This window comes from Pelodiscus sinensis, chromosome 7 (genome assembly GCF_049634645.1).
Source record: "Pelodiscus sinensis isolate JC-2024 chromosome 7, ASM4963464v1, whole genome shotgun sequence".
Lineage (NCBI taxonomy): Eukaryota > Metazoa > Chordata > Testudines > Trionychidae > Pelodiscus > Pelodiscus sinensis.
In genome coordinates this window covers 37,242,628-37,264,070 of record NC_134717.1, presented here as the reverse complement: position 1 = coordinate 37,264,070, position 21,443 = coordinate 37,242,628, and the positions used below count along the sequence as shown (strand labels likewise).

General features: G+C 44.9%; 1 protein-coding gene across 5 annotated transcripts in view; it reads left to right on the top strand.

Annotated features, from left to right (window-relative positions):
• Positions 1-17,082, top strand: part of TTC21B (tetratricopeptide repeat domain 21B) — a 126,936-nt gene extending 109,854 nt beyond the window's left edge. For 4 of the 5 annotated variants that reach the window (XM_006124791.4, XM_006124789.4, XM_075933527.1 and 1 more), the window contains 3 exons: positions 1,248-1,368; positions 12,969-13,036; positions 15,250-17,082. In XM_006124791.4, coding sequence (XP_006124853.2) covers positions 1,248-1,368; positions 12,969-13,036; positions 15,250-15,327 — 267 coding nt within the window. In that variant the 3' untranslated portion in view covers positions 15,328-17,082. Of the gene's footprint in view, positions 1-1,247; positions 1,369-12,949; positions 13,037-15,249 lie in introns of all 5 variants that reach the window. The other variant, XM_006124790.4, reaches the window with a different exon arrangement.
• Positions 17,083-21,443: the final 4,361 nt, after the last annotated feature.

Sequence of the window (21,443 nt, the reverse complement as noted above, 5' to 3'; positions counted from 1 at the left end):
ACACAGTCTTGATTCATCCCTAGAACAGTCCATGCTGTCCACTGAATGAAGCAGGCGTCCTGTGAAAAACAGTATGTAATCATGTAACCAAGGTTTGTATTATCATGCAAATACACAAGAGGACTGAAGAGAGGTTGCACAGAGTATTTCATTTTTGTCATTTCCTAGCTTTTGAGTGCTTAACTTTGCAACCTTTATGTTCTCTTCAATATAGAGCATGTGACTGCATCAAATATTGATATACACACACATAATATAGATTGAAATACAATTAAATTGTTATACTGTTTTAAGTAAATTTTGTATATTGAAAGGGAACAGGTACTTGTTCTTAGTAGATACCACACCATCATGATTAGGTTGGTAATGATAAGGATTGCATGTCTGGCTAATATGGTGAATATTTGTAACAGTAGTAGGATGTGTCTGTCCTTTCACTAATGTTCCATTGTCCTGCAGAAGATGAAGGCTGATAAAAGTGACTTTATACTCACTTTCATTAGACCTGGGGAAGCCCATTTTGGGTAGCAGTGGTGAATTTTATAAAATATTTGTTTTAAGCAAATAAAGCCTACAAGTAAGAAGAAAATAATCAAACTGACTGTGCTGCTAGACAGATTATTTTTCATTAGGTATTTACTTTTATGTGGGCTCATTCTTCATTATTTCATAGTATTGAAAACTGATGTTAAGCAACTTAGTGAGTTACATAAAGCATCATTATAGAACTATCAAGTCATGGAATCATTTCCTGTTCTTTTACTTGAAAGTATAGCTTTTGATAAGCACATGGAGTAATAAACCCTATTTTAAGAGATTAAGAATATTAAAATTACCTTTTACTAAAATATTTAATGTTTTATAATTTGTTAATGTGTCTATTTTTATTTTAATGCTCTTTTTGTAGACTAGAAATATTTATTTTAAACAGCCAAACTTTGGTTATCTGAGCATGGAGTGCTATGTCCCTTCTATCCTGCAAACTCTAATAATCTTGTACTGTTTCTGCACATTGTCTGGCTCTATTGTGATAGCTTGTGCTTCATCCAGTGGGAAAGCCAATTAATTGTCCCAGAAGAGTATGTCCCTAAAATCTCTTGCACCGCTGAACAATGAGAGGCATGATAATTGGCCACTGTGAGAATGTTTCAGATGCTGTATATTCATATTATTTACTTAGTTAATTATCAGGACTGGATATGTCTCTCTAAATTTGGAAATATATAGTAAACTTTTATATTTTGTAGTCCTGTTGCAAAGCCTATGAGTACATGGGATACATAATGGAAAAGGAGCAAGCGTATAAGGATGCAGCTGTAAATTATGAGATGGCCTGGAAGTATGGAAACCAAACAAATCCAACAATAGGTATGTATACACAACCTACATTTTTATCCTGTGATAGTATAAAAGAACAGAAACAGGGCTCTTGATTGATAAGACTGCATTTAATTTTCCATATAAGTAAAATATCTTCTCTGTCATTCTGTGGAAATTCAGCTGTTCAGAGTTCTACATTATAGTAATTGGGAAAGCCTTCGTGGCAAGAGATGTCAGTTTGAACTGGCATTTTGACAAGACACCCAGCAATTTGCAGCCACAGTTCTTTGAGCAGTATTCCTCTAGGTGCTCCTCTTCAGGAGTGCATATGAACTTCTGAGCTGTTGATTGGAGATTTTCCATTACAAGTGTTCAGCCTGTGCATGCATTCCATACAACCCCACACTGCACACTGAGGGAATATAGGGCTGCATGGATGAACGGCCCTCAGTTCTGTCTCTTAATGTTTCAGTGGCAGGCAGAGATAGTGTCTGACTTGTATGTACCACCATTTGTTTTATAGCTGTTCTTTTAGGTAGTGCTTCTTGTTTTAGTATAGAATTACTTCAATTAACTTTTTTTGTCTTCCTTTTTCCTCCTATATTTCTGGAGAGCCTATTAGCCTGGCTAGACATGCTTGGCTCACCACATTTCAAACCTCCCTTGTCAGAAGGCTATCTTAGTTGGTGACAGCCACGCTAAATGTTGGTCTATATTAGACGCGCTATGCCACTGTAGCACATCTGGGAGAGCACTCTCCTGTTCGCATAGTTACTTAACTTCTGTGAGAGGCAAAAGCCAACATAGTGCCAGTGTGGTTGGCACTTAGGTCACTGGAACTTGCCCTGATCAAAGGGTGGTGTTTCTCTTATATCCCTGAGTGACGTAAGTTAGATTTTTAAGTAGGGATATAAAATCCTGGTTAACCAGTTAAACATTAGGTGTCCTTACTGTTTAACTGGTTAACCAACTAAGCGGGATCCCATGCGGGGGACCGTTCCAGCCTGACTGGAGAAGACCCCCTGCCCATGAGGCTCCCATTCCCCACACATGGGGTATGTGGCTGCTGCCAGCCCCCCTGAGCAGCCCCTATCAGCAGCAAGCTAGGCTCCCTGTAGACAGGCAGCAGCATGGAGGTTGAGGGGATCAGGAAGGTACGCATAGAGAGCCTTCCCACCAGAGAGCCTTCTGTCTTTTTCAGAGACAGCAGCATGGCAGAGGTTAGGGGAGGCTGCTCCAAAGCAGTCTCAGTCTGGCGGGGGTGGGTTCTGAGCTTGCAGACAGGGGCTGAGTTGGAGCAACATCTGTCCACAGGGAACTTGGATCCCCTACGTACAGGGGCTGCTGAAAGGCAGTCTCTTTCCTGGGGGAGTTCAGGTCCTGCATGGACAGGGGATGCTGCCTGCCTGTGCTGCTGCCTCTGATACAGGTGGGAGGTGGGAGCTGGTCTGTGCAGGGAGCTGGTTTTTAAACTGCTCCTCACATGGACCAGCTCCTGCCTGCCATACCATGCTACTGCCTCTGATAGAGAGGCAGCAGTGCAGGCTGGTAAGGGGCTCCCCAGGAGAAGGGGCCAGGAGCACACTGGCTGCCAGCCCCACCTCCAGGGACTATTGAATAGTCATGTAACCAGTCAGATTTGATGTGGTTACACGATTATTCAATTACATGCTATCTTAACATCCCTATTGGTTATCGGTTAACAGAAACTGGTAAAGGGCTCCTGCTCCCCACCACATTTCATAGGGGAAGCCTACCATGACAGTCCCAGTATTGCTCAGGGTCTTGGTACTGCTCAGATGAGCACCATCGGTCTGACTCGTGGCATCTGGCTCACTTGTGGCATCGATGTCACAGCTAGCCCTCTCAAAGAGTTCCCATTCAAGACCCTCTGTGCCGAGTAGATTGTCAGGTTCGAGGTGTCTCATCACTCCAGCCATTCCCTTACCATCCACAGTTCGCCATATCGACCCATCAGCACTGATCTCTGGAGTGTGGAAGTTCCCTGGAATGTGCATCTCCCAGCCTCTTACCACTTTATGCTGCAGGGGTGGGGCGTCTTGGCACTGGTCTGGGCACCTGCTCTTTGCTGGTCCTCTTCCTGACGCCATTCTCAAAATCAGTTCCGGTGCAGATCAACACTTCAGCATTGTGCAGCCTCTAGGTCAAGGGTGGACAGTAATTTCTGATGGGGGCCCGTGACAGACTGCTGGCTAAGCCAGAGCTTTGCTATGGTAACCTGGCTAAGGGGAAACAGCTAAGCAAGCCCAGGCCTGCAAGGCTATCACAAGCAGCTTTGGGTCTCTCAGAAGGAGGGCTATAAGGAAGGAAGCCAGAGGGGGGAGGAAGGATTAAGGAGCCAGGGTGTGGCTCAGTGTGCTCACAGGTAGAGAGAGAGGAGCTGGCTGTCTGGACTGTAAACTTTGTAAATAGAAGGTGGTGGGAACTTACAATAAAAGCACCAGTGACTGCACCAGAAGGCTTGTTGACTGATTTGTGGACCAGCCGGTGTACCAGACCAAGGGGCTTAAGTGGGGACTCCTGCTACAGGGCCACTCCAAGATTTTGGAGAGTGGTTGAGGGCCACACTCTTCCAGGATATTAATGGAGGAATTCGGGGTCTGTGATGGAGGTTGGCTTCAGAAGGTAGCTTGGGGTAAGGGATTGGGGTGCAGGAGGGAGAATGGAGTCTGGGAGGGAGTTTGGGTGAAGGAGGCAGTTGTGACCTAGGGCAGGGGACTGGGATGCAGGATTTTGGAATGTGACCTAGGGTAGGAGGGTATTGTGATCTGGGGCAGGAGATTGGGGTGCCAGATCTGGGAGGAGGTATGGGTGCAGGAGAGGGCAGAGGGTTTGGATATGTGGGTGGGGGAGGGCAGACAGTTGGGGAAGAGAGGGGTGGAGTGCCAGAGGCAGGCTCTGGCTGGGAGGCACTTACCAGCTGCAACCTTAGGCAGACTGACTGCTGCAGACTCCACTCTGGGCATGAGAGGGAGTGTGGGAGGGGGTCGAGGAGTAAGGGAGAAGGCTTCCTACACTACCCCAGTGCCTAGCCAAAATTCTTAGCTCCTACTGGCCGGAAACCGAGAGACTGGACAATGGGAGCTAAGAGATTTTGCTGGGGGGCAGGAACAGCATGAGAAGTGTCCTTCCTCCCTTCCCAGCCATCCAAAACGGAGAACAGCTGGCTTTAAGTGTGAGCTGTTCTCTGCCTAAGGGTACTGGCGAGGTGGCTGCAAGCTGGATCCAGTGGTTTGGTGGGCCGCATCCAGCCCACTGGCAGCCTCTTGCCCACCCCTGCTCTAGGTGCAGTATACAGTGTCAGTCCCTGAGCGGTCTTCCCATCATCGCTTTTAGCCTCAAGGGAAACTAAACTCAGCACAAACTACCTCCTTGGTGGCAATGGGCTCAGCACTGCTTTGGCCTTCTAGCTCAGGTTCACCAGCCTCTATTCCAATGGAATGCTCAGTGAATTTGGACAAATTTACGCTGGTAAGTCCCCATCCCTACCGAGTCCGAGCCAGGCCCCAGTGACCATCCTGTCCACAGCCAAGACTTTATGGTAAACCCTTGCTCTATCCCACCAATTGCAAAGGGAATTGAGAGAAAGTACTTTGTTCCATTCAAATAAGTTTGAATACTTATTTACCCACTCTCCATCTTGTTCTCTGGAGGAGATAAAAAAGTGCACCAAGGTCACCAGGCCCCAGAGGCTATGTTGAAGGACACTAAACTGCAGATAGTGAATCAGCAGGCTATCCTAAATCATTATTGTTATAACTCCTGGGACTTTGAGGGTATGTCTACACTATCCCCCTAGTTTGAACTAGGGTGGTTAATGTAGTCATACGAACTTGCAAATGAAGCCCAGGATTTGAATTTCCCGGGCTTCATTTGCATGTTGCCGGGCGCTGCCATTTTTAAATGTCCGCTAGTGCGGACTCCGTGCCCGCGGCTACACGCAGCATGAACTAGATAGTTGGGACTAGGAAGCCTATCTAGTTCGTGCCGCGTGTAGCCGCGGGCACGGAGTCCGCACTAGCGGACATTTAAAAATGGCGGCACCCGGCAACATGCAAATGAAGCCCGGGAAATTCAAATCCCGGGCTTCATTTGCAAGTTCGTATGACTACATTAACCACCCTAGTTCGAATTAGGGGGGTAGTGTAGACATACCCTGATTGATTAAATTCAGGGACTTGTTACCCCAGAACTCTCCGGATGAGTTAACCTCATTGATCCAGGACAGCAAGGCAGTCTCCTGCACCTATCTTCAGGCCTCTCTGGATGCTGGGGACTCAGTGGGGTGAGTCATCTCATTGGGCATAGTCATGTGCTGGGTCACCTGGCTCCAGCCATTGAGCCTTCCCCCTGAGATCCAGCAAACCCTGCAGGATCTCCACTGCAATGCCATAAGACTCTGCTGAGAAGACTAATTCTTATCATAATCTCAAGGACTCTCACAATACTATGAAGTCCTTGGGCATGCACATCCCCTTGATGGAGTGTAAGACCACCAACCCACAGTCCTCACAAAGCTGTTTTCCTTACCCAAGGCTGTCTTTTCATGAAGGTGGTCTAGGTACCAGTGACTTAAGCTATCCTAACAATGATCCAGTAACAATCAGGGTCAATCAAAACCTTCTTTGAGGTCTAAGCATGCCTTTTGAAGGTACAGCCGAGGACAGAGTACTGACTGCATTAGATCCTCTTCCCTTCCAGGACTGACTTTCTCCTTCTGCTGGGTCTGAGCCACCATCACATCCGACCACTGGGTCTCTGGACAGTGGAAATGGGTTACTCCAACCCATTCCGTACCCTTCTGTCCCTCTTCTGGAACCCTTGCACGAGTATCTCCTTCTCCAGGAGGTGCACAAACTCCTTGATCTTGGGATGGCAGAGGAGGTGCAGGTGGACTTCAGGGGCAGGGATTTTTATTTCTGATACTTCCTTGTTCCCAAAGCAAAAGGAGGGTCTCTGGCCCATCCTGGACCTCAGAGAGCTCGACACATTTATAGTCACTCACAAGTTTCATATGGTCTCACTGGGCTCCATTATCCCCTTCCTAGATCCTGGAGATTAGTATGCCACCCTCAATTTAAGGATGCTTCCTTCAATACAGCGATAAAACCAACTCACAGGAGCTGCCTCTGAAAGTGGCAACCACCACTTTCAGTTTACTGCCCTCCCCTTTGGACTTTCAGCAGCATCTCAGGTATTCACCAAATGTATGCTATTTGTAGCAACCTTCCTCAGGTGGCATGGTCTTTAAGTCTACCCTTACCTGGCTGACTGGCTCTTATGAGGCCACTTCAGTCAGCAGGTAGAGGTTCATATCACCTTCACTCGGGATGCTCTGCATGGACTGGGCCTGGTCCTCATTCCAACAAGTCAATCCTCGTGCCTGTGCAACATATTGAATTCATAGGGGTGGCGGTCGATGCCACTGCGGCCCAGGCATTTCTGCCAGAGCATCAGGTCAAAGCGCTGACCCAGTTTTTGTGGTTGCTCACCAACTTCCCAATGACCATAACCTGGATGTGTCTCAGACTCATGGCCCAAATGGTGGCATGTATATACGTAGTTCCATGTGCCAGGTTCCGCCTCTGTCCACTCCAGTCTTGGACATGGTGGTCATGGTGCGACAATTTGGACATTGTGGTCATAGTGACTCCTCATGTGATCCTTGCCTTCCATTTCGGGTTGGATCCCCATTCGGAGATCGTCGGTGTATCATTTTCTGTCCTACAATCATTGCTCTCTCTTATCACATATGCATCTGCTTTGGGTTGGGGGCTCACTCTGAGACTTCACCCCATAGTTGATGGGAGCAGCAGACAAATCACCTTAATGTTTGCAAATTTCACCTTCCTGCCACATCTTCGGGGTTAGTGTGTGGCAGATACTACATCAACAAACAGGGTAGCATCAGGTCATCTCCCTCTGCCAAGTAGCCCTTCGTTTGTGAGAATTGTGCATAGCCCATTCTATTCACCTGGGAGCTTTATAACTTCTGGGGACCCAGAATTTGCTGATGGATAGCTTCTGCCACTGTTTTTTTGCCCACAAATGGTCCATCAGGTCCACCAGATGTTATTTAAACCATTTTCTGAAAGTGCGAGTTTCCCCAACTCAACCTCTTTGCTATGTTGACAGTGCCCTTGCCTCTGCTCATTGCAGAACCTCAGCCCTGGTCGGTAGCGGTTGTCTTTCTGATACTGTGGCATACCAGCCTCCTATATACATTTCCCTTGTTCCCATTGGTCCACAAGGTACTCCTCAAGCTCCATAGAGACAGGGCAAATGTTATCCTGATAGCGCCGGCATGGGCTCATCAGCACTGGTACTCCTTTCTCTTGAAGCTGTCAGTAGAGCTACTGATTCCGCTTTCTCTGCTCCCGAACTTCATTATACAAGACCTGTTACAAATCTGCCTCTCTGTGGGTGGGTGATCCCCTCTTTGGGCAGGGATCTTATAGAGGAGAGCTGAAGGATTGAGGGCACGAGAGTAGTATTCTTATATTAGTTTTATTCGTATATATCAACAGACAAAAATGTTAAGATCGCTTATATGTAATTGCGATATATTCTATTCCCCTGTTCAAGCATACTCACACAAGTGTACTTATCACATGGCCAACCCTGATAGTAGCTGGAAGAGGCTGGAGATCCGGTGGTGCACGTGCTGCCTCAGCTTCTCTGATGATTAGTCTCCACTGATGCCCCAGCGCGAAGGACCCTCATACACTTCTAATCAGCAGCTCTGTTGTTGATTCACTAAGAAACTGTTGTGTAAAACTTTCCTCTGAAACTGCTGAATAAGACTTTCCTTTGGGTATCACACAAACTGTCATTCTCCTTAGTCTTGTTTTTTTTCCTGTTTGTGCCATAGTCACTTGGTGCAATCGGGTCTCCTGATGTTTTGCCTCTTTGCCTTCGGCCTCTTCTGTCCACTCCATAATCATATCACATCCACACTTATTCTTATTCATTCTTACCCCGTTAATGATAATAATACATAAATCAATAAAATCTGTGTGAATCATAGCAGACCATAGGCATCTTTGTCACCCAGACCATTACTCTTTCCACAGAATGGTGTGGAGGCTTTGTGTCCTGATCAGATCAAGTTCAGCAGGTCCTTCTTAGCAGCAGGAAGCCCTTTACTAGGTTCACTTACTTTGCCAGGTCGAAGCAATTTTTCGTGTTGGTGCCTGTAGTGCAGACTAAACCCTCTATCCGCATCTGAGCCTAAGGTGTTGGAGTACCTGATGTCCCTGAAGCAGCAAGGCTTAGTGATTTCATGGTTGAAGGTACACGTAATGGCCATCTTGGCTTTCCATCATAGAGAGGCTGGCTGCTCTGTATTCTTGAGCTCCCTCATTGGGCACTTCCTCAAGGTTATAGACTTCATATGCTGGCTCAGTATCCTGTCCCTGCCTGGATAACTTGGTCCTCTCAGCACTCATGGATCTTCCCTTTGAACCTCTGGACATGTGCTCTCTGCTTTACCTTTTCTGGAAGGTGGCCTTTCAGGTTGCAATTACCTCTGCTCAGGGGGTATCGGAGTTTCACTCCCTGAAATTGGAACCCCCATGTACTGTCTTCCACAAGCACAAGGTTCAGCTTCACCCTCTCTTGGCCTTCCTTCCGAAACTGCACTCCAATTTCCACAATGGACAGTTAATTTTTCTCTGTGTTCACCAGCACTCGTGGGAGCAGAGACCTCACTTCTTTCTACATCGACCGGACCAAGCCTTTTCACAAGTACTCACAGCTATTTGTGACGGTGGCAGATAGTGTAAAGGGATTACCTGTCTCTTTGCACCACATCTCATCTTGGATCAGTGTGTATCTGCATGTGTTAGATCTGGTTAAGGTCCCCCCACCGCATCTTACAGCGCACTCTGTGAGCACACGCTTCTTCAGCAGCTTTCCTGTCTCTGGTGCCCCACCAGGAAATCTGCAGAGCCGTGACATGATCCTCAGTACGTGCCTTCATATTGCACTATGCCATCGTGCAACAGTCTAGACAGGAAGTGGCCTTTGGTTCTGCATTCCTTGAGTCAATCATGCTCTGACACTGACCTCTCACTCCTAGATTGTGAATCACCTCTGTTGGAATATATATGAGCAAACACTCAAAAGAAAAAATGGTTACTCACTTTTGTACTGGTTATACTTTGAGTTGTGTTGCTTATATCTATTCCATACCCACTAACCTCCAGTACTGTCGAAGTATCTGGCAAGAAGGAACTAAGCGGCTATTGAGTCAGCAAGGTCACCGGCACAACTCCATGGGGCTCCACTGCTGACCCAAAGGATAGCAGATAGGATAAATATTTTCTGGCAACCATGGATCCAGAGTGCATGCATCCAATTGGAATAGATATGAGAAACATATCTGAAAAAACAATGGTTACAAAGATGAGTAACCATATTTTAGGCAGGTTATCTAAAATAATTCCTGGTACCCCTGTATGTGCTTGGCTACAGAAAATAGGGGAGGTCACAGTGCACCAAGAAAAGCTGTTAAAGGTCCTAAAGATTAAAAAAGAAACCAAATAGAAAAAGAAGTCAGATTGGAAGTTGGGAACATATTTCTCTGAAGATAATGAGATTACCAAAATGTTCATTTTTCATACTAGCAATAAACAAGAATGATCAAATGGTAACCAAAAGTTTCAGAGGGCTAGCCATGTTAGTCTATAATAGAATAAACCTAAAAAAAACCCCCAACAGTCTTGCAGCACCTTAGAAACTAAAAAAAAAAAAAAGTAGATGGTATCATGAACTTTCATGAAAGCTCATGATACCATTTAATTTATTTGCTAGTTTCTAAGGTGCTGCAAGACTATTTGTTGGGGTTTTTTTAGTTTATTCAAATGGTAACCGTCGTTCGCCAAAGCTCCTTGAAGATCTTTTCCTAGGAAGAGAAAATATGGAACGGAGAATAAAATCTACGGGTTCCAGGTTGTGAGGGGCTGGCCTGGATGGTGGCATAAAGTTTCAGCTCAAATAATCACATTTTGAAGAAGCTACGTCAATAGACAAAGACCCAAATGAAGTGTTGATTTCATTGAGGTCAGCATAGAATTTGCCCTTGAATTTTCTTGAAATATTTTGGGATCATGGGTGGAGCAAACATGCAAACTTATGAAGTCATTTGGCATCTAGATACCATACCACGGCGTCTTAAAAAAGCCTAAAATAGATATGACCTTGTATACAATTGAATCATGGCCAATTGAAAATATTGGTATATGCTTCTATTTCTCATTATGTACACAAATACCAAGTTTAGAATACTCGGGCAGTAGAATTAATACTAAAAAAAGTGGTAGAAACTTCAGCTGACATAGGGCATGTCTACAGTGCATGCTTATTTCAAAATAAACTATTCCGGAAGAAATACTCTAATAGCTTATTTTGAAAAAGCACATCTACACTGCAGGAAAGCTTCAAAATTAGTCTGAAGCAGGCTTCCCTAATGTAGACGTGCTCTCTCAGTTTAGAAGCCCAGGAGGCACTGGAGAGGAATAACTTAGAATGGCCCTGGTGAGGGGCCATTTTGGAATAGCAACAGTGGAGCATCTACACACGCCTTATTTTGAAATAGCTATTTCGGAATAGGCGTTATTTCTTGTAGAATGAGATTTACAGATTTGGGAATAAGCTATCCGCAAAATAACGGTGCAGTGTACACACTGGTCAGCTTTTATCCATTTGCTTATGTAGGGTAGCTTTACAGAGAATGTTCAGATCTACAGACTTCCTTATGGCTCTCTTGGAAATTATTTACCATAGACTTTACTTCTGGGTTCTGCCCTCAACCCCAAATGGAGATATTTGGGCTATGCCTCTTTTCCTGAAAATATCAGACTAGTCCCCATGTCATTATGGATCTTTGCTATTCCTTGTGTCCTTTTAGCAGCTTCTCTGCTTTCAGAGAAAGAACAGCATTTCAGCTTTCCTGTCTTAAGCAATGCAAGCACTGTTTTCAACATTTTCTTGTGGCAGCAGTATGCAGAACATTCCCCGTTCTTCTTTTCTTTAGGTAACAAGAATTTTCACACACACACACACACACACGGCTCGACAAACTGCGGTGAGAGCTACTCGCCAGCCCCGCACTGCGCATGCACCAGACTAGCACTGCGCATGCACGCAGCGCCGGTGAATAGGGCGCATGGAGCCACTGGCTGTAGAAACAGTGGTTTGTCGAGGGAGAGGGAGAGGGAGAGGGAGAGGGAGAGGGGGGGATTGATTTTCAACAAGGTCAGACCCTTTAGTTCCTTTCTATTGGCCTTGTATTCCTTCCCCCTTCCCCAGCTGTCATGTTATACCTGACAAAATGGGGTAGGCAAAAGACAGATGCTTTATCTGTGGAGAAATATTCTGAAGAACCGTAGAACACCTCAAATTCTATAGCAATAGTAAAGAGAAGTGAGGACTGAAGGGGTGTGGCCAAATCCTTGTGCCCCAGGCTTTGTCCACACTGCACGGTTTTTCGCAAGAAGCCTTTGACAGAAGAGTTCTTGCACAAAAGCGTGTCCACACCTCAAAAACCAAGAGGGCTCGTCTACACTGGCCCCTTTTCCGGAAGGGGCATGTAAATTTCACCAGTCGTCGTAGGGAAATCCGCGGGGGATTTAAATATCCCCCGCGGCATTTAAATAAAAATGTCCGCCGCTTTTTTCCGGCTTTTAAAAAAGCCGGAAAAGAGCGTCTACACTGGCCCCGATCCTCCGGAAAAAGTGCCCTTTTCCGGAGGGTCTTATTCCTACTTCAAAGGAACCCAGTGTAGATGTAGCCAGAGAGTGTCCATACTACATGGACACTCTTGTGCAAGAAAGTTCTGATAGCCAGTCGCAGAATGGCTATCAGAGCACCTGTGCTTTTTGTGATAGGTGCTTTTTGCGCAAGAAACCCCTGTGGAATGTCCACACGCACCTTTTTGTGCAAGAACTCTTGTGCAAAAAGGAGTGTTATGCCTCATAGAGGGAGGGATACCTACTCTGCAAAAAGCCCTCTGTTCTGTCGATTGACTGTAGATTTTCTTGCACAAAAACACGCTTGAGGTGTGGATGCTCAGCTGTTTTTGCACAAAAACCCTGAAGTGTAGACATAACCCCAGAGACAAATGTTAACTACATCTAATGTTTCCTGCAAGGGGCACAGCCCAAAGATGTTGACTGTGGGAAAAGTGAGTTCCACCAAGAAAATAATCTGCTAAACAAGTTTTCTGTTCTTATTATGGATTTTTTTTTTAGTTTTGCGTCCTTACCTAATATAACTAAGCTATCAAAAGGGTGGTTTCAAAGTAGTGACTCCTAGCCCAGTGTGAAAAGTCAAGAAGGATGATGTGATGACTTAGGGGTTATCACTTTATATTTTAGAATGTAAATTTTCTTTTCTGTTTATAAATATAGCTGGTGATAAGTTATTTAATTTTAAAATGCCTTCAAAACTCATTTTAGAGTTATCTGTTTCAGAGGGGTGTTTTGGAGACAACTTAGCAAACAGTTATTCCAACTTTTTTCTTTTAAGTAAACTTGACCATTGGGATATTCACGATTTGAATGTCATGTTTTAGTCTTAATTTAATTTTAAGCATAATATGTCACAGGAATTTGTACTGCTTACAGGATACAAGCTGGCATTTAATTACTTGAAAGCAAAGAGATACGTTGAAGCAATTGATATTTGTCATAAGGTAAACTTTTAATTCATATTTTAACTGTGTGCTCTACAATAGCTTTCTTTTAGACATTGAGTTACTTCTGTATTTTTCAGATTCAGAAATTACAAATTATGTAGCATTTAGCTATAGAAATATGTTCAGTCTCATAATTTTGGTAGATATTCAGGCTAGAAGTTCCACCTCACATCCAGGGACCTCAGCGACTTCAGGGGTAGGAGACAACAGGGGGATAAGCAGGAGGGGGAGCTGGAGCGGCATCAGGCGTGGCTGGGGGAGGCAGCAGGGACAGGAGCTGGGTATGCCATCATCTCCTGGATGGTGGCACACACGTTGCAGCCTTTCTGCACTAGCTCGGTCCACATTTGGGTCTGCCATTGGGCGTCATCCCAGACCTTCTGGGCCAGGGTCTGCTGCATGTCCCAGAGGACAGCCATGTGTCCCCTCATGAGGTCCTCATGGACCCTCTGGCACCTGCGGCACCTTCAGTGTCAGGCGGCTGGCTCGCCTGCTGGTGATTGCCCCTTAATCATGGTTGGTCTGGCTATGAAGAATAAAGAGGGAGAGGTGGTCAGTCATCCCTGCAGAAAGTATCCTTGAGGCCTTGCCCTCCTCTGTGAGCTGAGAGCAACAGTCCTTGGGGCACAGGATGGTGATGTCCCAGGAACAAGGCCGTATGTGGCCTGGACAGCAGACCCTCCCTAACAGTGGCCAAGAGGTGCCGAGGGGACCATGTTCTCCCCCTCCTCCTCCTCTCCCCGCCCCCGGTAAAAGCAGACATGGGAAGTGTCCAGCCACACTGGGATCCCATGGGTGGGAGAGTGGCCTGGAGCAGCCTGGCCTTCCATGGGGGCCGCACACACACCAGCACTTGGCAGCGCTGTCCCCGGAAGCAGGTGGTGCCTCAAGCGGGCAGGCATGCCCTTGTGAGGCACTCCTCAGTCTGTGTGCGGGCACCCTTGTCCCCAGCCTGCTTCCAGCAGTGGGAGGACATCCCGCCCCCACCTTCCCCCAGCTCAGACAAGTATGTGGCCTCCCCAGAGCCTGTGAACAGGATCGGGTCTTACTCTACTATTCACTGAATTGATTAGCAGACAGTCCATGCCCCAAGGAGTTAAGCTGTCAAGATCCACAGGACTGAAGAAAGGAATATAGCGGAGAAGCCAAGTGAACAGTGTCAGCAAAGCTCATGTTAAAGCTTTTTGTTTTGTTTTGGGTGGGGGCAGATACTTAGGAAGGGATGAGCTAAATGGAAAGAAAAGTAAAGGGAGGAGATATTAAGGACAAGGATGTGAGGGGGACAGTGCAGCAGAGAAGAGGGGAAGGGGCTGCGGTGGAGTGAAGGAGAGATATGGATTGTGTTAGAGCGGTGGGATGGGCTAGGTGCCCTAATAACAATCCTGTCCAACACTCTAGTCCAGTGTTTCTCAACCATTTTTTATAAAGTACCCCTTTAAAAAATATGGTAAGTACCCCCAGTACCTACAGTTTTCAGACACACACAATTTTTTCTACCATTGCAACACATTTGTTTAAACAACTTAATCGTAGCCGGGTGGATGATGACATTTTTGGGTGTAAAAAGTGCAAAAATAATAAAGCGCTGTAAATTTAATAAAAATTCAGTTTTTTCCAAATTTCAGTTGTGTTGACATACCCCCCCAGACTTCTCTCGAGTACCCCAAGGGTACTCATACCATTGATTGAGAAACACTGCTCTAGTCTAGGCACATACTTGAGTGGCTTGCCTGTGCTGCCATATTGTGCATTAATACAGATGTTTCCTCAAACTGGAAATTACACCTTCCAGCTCCAGAGCAGACACATCCCATTAGAAAGCAGAGAGAGGGGGCTGGCACAAATAGCCAATCAGCACAGAGCAAAGAAAATCCAGTGAAAACTAGAAAGTTCTCTGAATGTCCAGTGGTCTGTGTTTGGTTGCTTCTGCAGGTGCTCCTGCTAGCTGGAGTTGCTGTTTAGTTTCTCCTTGAAGTTTTCCCCAAAGTCCATATGATGGGTGGAAGGGACAAGATAGTGTTTGATACAGCTATTTATTACTTTTGTAGATCTGCTGTTATAGAATATCATATGTATTTATAAACAAAATTAAGGTGCTACAGACTATCAGAAGATTTAAAATGAAGCTCAAAATGATGACTGAAATAACTGATGACAGTACATTTTAGGCTGCTTTATAACTAGTTTTAAACTGTGTTTGTCTTTAACAGGTCCTAAAAGCACACCCAAACTACCCAAAAATCAGAAAGGAAATACTTGACAAGGCCCGTGCATCTTTAAGGACTTGAACTTTATTTGTATGGATCTCTGAAGTTTTATTCAGTTTTGAAAATGTATGAATTGGATAGTACAGTGAAGAAAGGTCACATCAGTATGTAAATATTAGAAATACTGTACAGATCATTTAGATCTCATTATTTTTATATATATATATATATACGGGGCTTGACAAACTATAGAATCTACTCGCCCATGGCGAGTCGATTTCAGCCGCACGCCCTGTTTACCGGCAGCACGCGCATGTGCAACGCGGCTCTTACACATGCGCAGTGTGGGGCTGGGGAGCAGCTTTTGCCACCGTTTGTCAAGCCCTGTATATGAGTATGTGTGTACATACAGGGCTCGCCGAACCGTGGCAAGCCCTGCTCACCAGCCGCACTGTCCGGCGATCTGCACATGTGCAGCTCGTTCTGCACATGCGCAGATCACCCGAACCCGGCTCTTCCGGGTTGAAATCTACTCGCCATGGGCAAGTAGATTGTATTATTTGTGGAGCCGTGTGTGTGAGAGAGAGAGAGAGAGAGAGAGAGAGAGAGAGAGAGAGTTACCCGTCAAGGATAGAAGGCATTCTTTCTTCCGACTTGTGGATTTATCTTTTTTCCAGCAGAGGCGACTTTCGTACATTGGGATTTAATAAACTAAAGAAGAAATAGTGTGTATGAATTACAATTTTGTACTAGACAAGAAACTAGATGACAAGTGATTTCCATTGCTATCTTCTAGAACATACTATCTTTAAACTGTACACAAATAACTAATCTTAAAGTCCTGTTCCACAACAAGAAGAAATACTACTTTTGCTATGTGAAGAAGTGACATCTGGAAATACAGATAGCTACAGTGAAGGCCACAGTTGACTGATTAAGTACGCTTCTCTCAAATGGATTCACCCACAACTGGAATATTCATCTGTCTTCTGCTAGTGATGATTTATTTACTATCAAAAAGTTTCAAATACATTTTTAAAATGTTTCAAATATAATTTTAAAATGTTTTTGGAAGATAAGACATGCATCCCAAACTGTTCACTGTAAATAATGTGGGGTTTTTTAAGTCAAAATACTTTAAATACAACAGACCAATTTCCTATCCTTCCTGAGTATATAACAAATTCTGATCAGAGAAAAGGCAGGGAATGAATGGAACAAGAACAAGGCAATGCCTCTTAGGTACTGTCATTTGTGGCACAGCATGTTAAACTCCAGTGTAATTTTCTCTCCTTTTCTGGAAGTCAGTGTTCTTGTTCATCACTAAAGACCACAAACTATCCTTAATTAATGGAGAGCAAAGAACATCTTTAGTGATTACTTAAGTTTTCTCAGTTCTAGCAAATTTACTTTTAAAACTTACCCTAAGATTGCTGCTTTAACACTGTTACAGAGATATTTGTAAATGGAGTTTTTATTTTATATTCACATTAACTGAACGACTGTATATGGTTAAACTGAAAAAGCAGTAGATATGGGTTTTGAATGAAAATTACCTTTTCATTGAAATGTAGTATTTAGTAACAAAGAATATTGTTTGTAATATTTGGTTAAATATATCTAAATAATTGATTTCAAAATAGTAGGAAAATCAATATTTCCAATTGTGAAAAATATTACTAATACTCTAACTAGAAGTATTTCATTTTGAAATACTTCTGTTTTTTAAGTATCAGAGGGGTAGCCGTGTTAGTCTGAATCTGCAAAAGCGACGAGGAGTCCTGTGGCACCTTATGGACTAACTGAAGTGTAGGAGCATAAGCTTTCGTGGGCAAAGACCCACTTCGTCAGATGCATGTAGTGGAAATTTCCTGCCTCTGGAAATTTCCACTACATGCATCTGACGAAGTGGGTCTTTGCCCACGAAAGCTTATGCTCCTACACTTCAGTTAGTCTATAAGGTGCCACAGGACTCCTCGTCGCTTCTGTTTTTTAATGTCCATCCATTTGTATAGCACGTCCCTCTAAAACTATTCGTTATGCCTGTGTAACAAATTATGGTTTGTCTCATTTAATCTATAAATATTTTATACAGAGATAGTCTTGGGTATGGCAATCAAAGATTTTGTACTCTGTACAAAAGGTACTGGCTATCCTATAAGAATATTTTTATCCCATAAATGAGGAAGACTGACTAATTAGTAGGTCCTGAATACTTTTCTCGTGACTGGGTATAACATCTTATACTATAGCATTGTATCTTCAAATAGCGTATTGTGTTTATCTTTCTCAAAAAAGCTATTTTGGCAAGAAAAGTGAACTTTTTAAAACAGTAATTAACTTGCTAAAATTACCAGTTTCAGTTTCCTTAAGTAATTCTGGCTTCATATGTTGACATTTAGTAAGTTTCATAAAAGACATGACACTTGAAAAAGTCTGTTAAGGATGTATATCCTACATAATTGGGTACCATATTCAAGTTTACTTTTTTTAAACTAGTAGTATCAAGGCATTTTGTGGTAAAATCTGTGGGTGAGGGACAGACCACAGGAAATGAAAAGTTAACTTTGTAGAGTTTCCTCTGGCAGTTTTCATTGAAGGCGGTGTTTGGGAGGGCTACAGAGGAAGGGAAGGTATTCAGCCTTCAAATCCTGTAGATCATGGGTGAAGAAAAGCTGCAGCCTTGTGGAAGAGTTGGCCCATGGTGTCATTAGTGAACGATTTATTCTGCTCAGATGGAACAATATTGATTGCCACACAGATCTTACAGTAGTATACTCAGAGATGTGTTTTACAGTGTAGTATATTTACTCCTGGCTTTGTCATCACTGGTAAAAGTAAAATCTATAATTCACTAATGCAACTGTACTGCTGGTAGAAGTGGTTAAAGATGTAATATTAAATGTGACTTAGGTATTGTTATTAGTGTGTTGTCTAACAGGGATAGATGACATGGTAAAAGGCTTATAAGCAGACCAGGACACTCTACAGCTTCCACGGTTGGTATCACCATCAGAACTGCACCAGAATGTACTAACTAATAAAACTCTAGCAAATTCACAACCCATTTTGGTCAATTTTACGGTCACAGGATTTTAAAAATAATTTTCGTTATTTTAAATTCTGAAATTCCATGGTGTAGGGGTCCTGACCCACAAAGGAGTTGTGTGTGTTGGCTGAGGTATTGCAAGATTATAGTAGAGAGAATTGCGGTACTGCTACCTTTATTCTGTGTTATTGCGGGGGGGCAGTGCTGCCTTCACAGCTGGATGCTTGGTCAATAGCTGCCCCTCCCCAGCTCCTCCGCACTGATTGCAGTTCAGAAGGAAGGATGACAGTACCACAACCCCACTGCAAGACCCTTTTGTTTTAGGACCCCCCAATTTGAGAAATGCTGGTCTCTCCTTTGAAATATGTATAGTATAGGGTAAAATCAGATTTCAAAGTCCATGAAATCTTTTTCATGGCCGTGAATTTGGTAGGGCCCTACATCACAGGTCTTATTTTTGATAGTGTAGATATAGACCATGACTCAATGAAAGTGAGCCACAGATTCATCTACTTTCTCACACCCAGCCTAGTTCTGCCAGCCTGAGCTTCTCTGCATTTGCATTAGTGGGAGCTGGATCACCACTACATTTTTAAGATAAAAGTGAAAACTGAATAGTATATTTTATGATGCTACTTAGAAGATACCTTTCTCTTCAAAGGAGGCAAGAGTAGTTCTGTTTCTGTATCCATTTAATCTCTGTATATAGCTTTGTGGCAGCCATGTTGGTTCAAGGATATTAGAAATACAAGATAGCTGAGGCAGTAACTTTTAGTAGCCCAACTTCTAATGGGAGAAAGACAGAGCTTGAAGTATGAGTTAACAATTTGTGCTAAACAATCTGTTTCACCTTGTATTTAGCTATGTCACTGAGGGTATGTCTACACTACAAAGTTAGTTCGAACTAACTTAGTTCGAATTAGTTAATTCGAACTAAGCTAGTTCGAACTAACGCGTCTAGAACTAAAAACTAGTTCGAACTAGCGTTTTGCTAGTTCGAACTAGCAAGTCCACATTGAGTGGACTCTGAACAGGGCTTAAGGATGGCCGGAAGCAGTGCCGGCAGGGCATAAAAGGAGGACTTAGAGCATGGAGATGCTGTCTCAGGCTAGCCGAGGGCTGCGCTTAAAGGGTCCCGACCCCCACCCCGGACACACAGTTCTAAGGGGTGCCCCGCTTGCAAAGAAGTTCTGGCTTGGAGTGCCCTGAGTGCCCACACTGGGCACATCACACCACTCGGCCATCAGCCCAGCTGCACTTGCCGCAGGCTGCCATCTGGGGAGAGGGAGTAATTGGGGGGCTGCAGGAGAGCTTCCACCCCCAGAAGCCCGCAGAGCCAGCCCAGTCCTCCCCATCGGGGGCTCATACCCCATTCCTCCCTCACCTCCTTCCACTTACCCTTCCTTAGCCCCCCTTCTTATTGATGTACAAAATAAAGATAACGTTTCTTCCAACATTGACTCTGTCTTTATTGAAAAAAAACTGGGGGAGACTGGGAAAAGGAGGTGGGAGAGGGGAAGAGAAAGGCTGGGAGAGGGGAGGGCAACTAACATGATCAGGGGTTGGGAACAGGTCCCAGATGAAGAGAGGCTACAGAGACTGGGACTGTTCAGCTTAGAAAAGAGGAGACGGAGGGGGGACAGGATAGAGGTCTCTAAAAGCAGGGGTTGGGTGGAGAGGGTGCATTCAGAAAAGTTCTTCCTGAGTTCCCATAAAGAAGGACTAGAGGACACCAAAGGAAAGGAATGGGTAGCAGGCTTGAAACTAGTAAGAGAAAGTTGTTCTTCTTCACAAAGCAAATAGTTAACCTGTGGAACTCCTTGCTGCAGGAGGCTGTGAAGGCTACAACTAGAACAGAGTTTAAAGGGAAGTGAGATAAAGTGATGGAGGTTGGGTCCATGGAGTCCTATTAGCCAGAGGGTAGGAGTGGTGTCCCTGCCCAAAGTTTGTGGAAGGCTGGAGAGGGATGGCACGAGACAAATGGCTTGGTCATTGTCTTCGGTCCATCCCCTCCAGGGTCCCTAGGGTTGGCCTCTGTCGGCAGACAGGCTACTGGGCTAGATGGACCTTTGGTCTGACCCAGGACGGCCATTGTAAGCTCAGGGCTCAGTGTCGGGGGTCTCAGTGGACCCCCTTGATTTTCATGCACACCTGGTCCTGGGTGGCCAGGCTGGCAGCTCTCCTGCCCTAGACGGCCACTTTCCTGTGCCTAGTGCGGAGATCGTGGACGAGGTCCACGATGTCCGCACTAGCCCAGGAAGGTGCCCGCCTCTTGCGGTCCAGGGCAAGCTCCCGGGAGCCGCCAGCCTGGTCCCGGCAAGAGGGGGTGGGCTGGGGGGCATCGGGTGGGTGGCTCTGTGCCGTGCCAGGTGCAGGGTCTGCTAGCTGGGTGCTGGCAGGCTTGCACCTGGCACGGGCACCGTAGCCAGCCCGTGCCCCTTTAAGGGGTCCGGGGCCGGGAGGGGGGCATAGAGTTTCCCTGGTGTTGGCCAGAGTGGCCACCAGGGAAACCTGGGGAGGGCTAGCCTCCCACTAGTTCGAACTAAAGGGCTACACAGCCCTTAGTTCGAACTAGCTAGTTCGAACTAGGCGTTAGTCCTCGTAAAATGAGGTTTTCCTAGTTCGAACTAAGCGCTCCGCTAGTTCGATTCAAATTCGAACTAGCGGAGCGCTAGTGTAGCACCTATTAAAGTTAGTTCGAACTAACGTCCGTTAGTTCGAACTAACTTTGTAGTGTAGACATACCCTGAGTGTGTTTTCAAAACCTGAAGAGCTCTGTGTAAGCTCAAAATCTTGTCATCCCCCCACCAGCAGAAGTTGGTTCACTATAAGATATTACTTCACCCACCTCGTCCATTTAATCTTTGCTCTTTCTAATGAAACAGGGAGGGATTAAGGAAGGTTTGGTCATGGCATTTTTGAGATGTAAACACCAGTTGCTAGGAACTGAACTGAGACCACGAGAACAACAAGCTGTCCTGTAGCACCTTAGAGACTAACATATGTATTATGTCATGAACTTTTGTGGATGAAACCCACTTCATCAGATAGTTATAATTTCTTGCCTTTATTAAAAAGGGCTGTGTAATTTTATATTGGCAATCTTGATAAAAGGCTTCCAATTTTCCATTAAGAATCCCTGAACCTT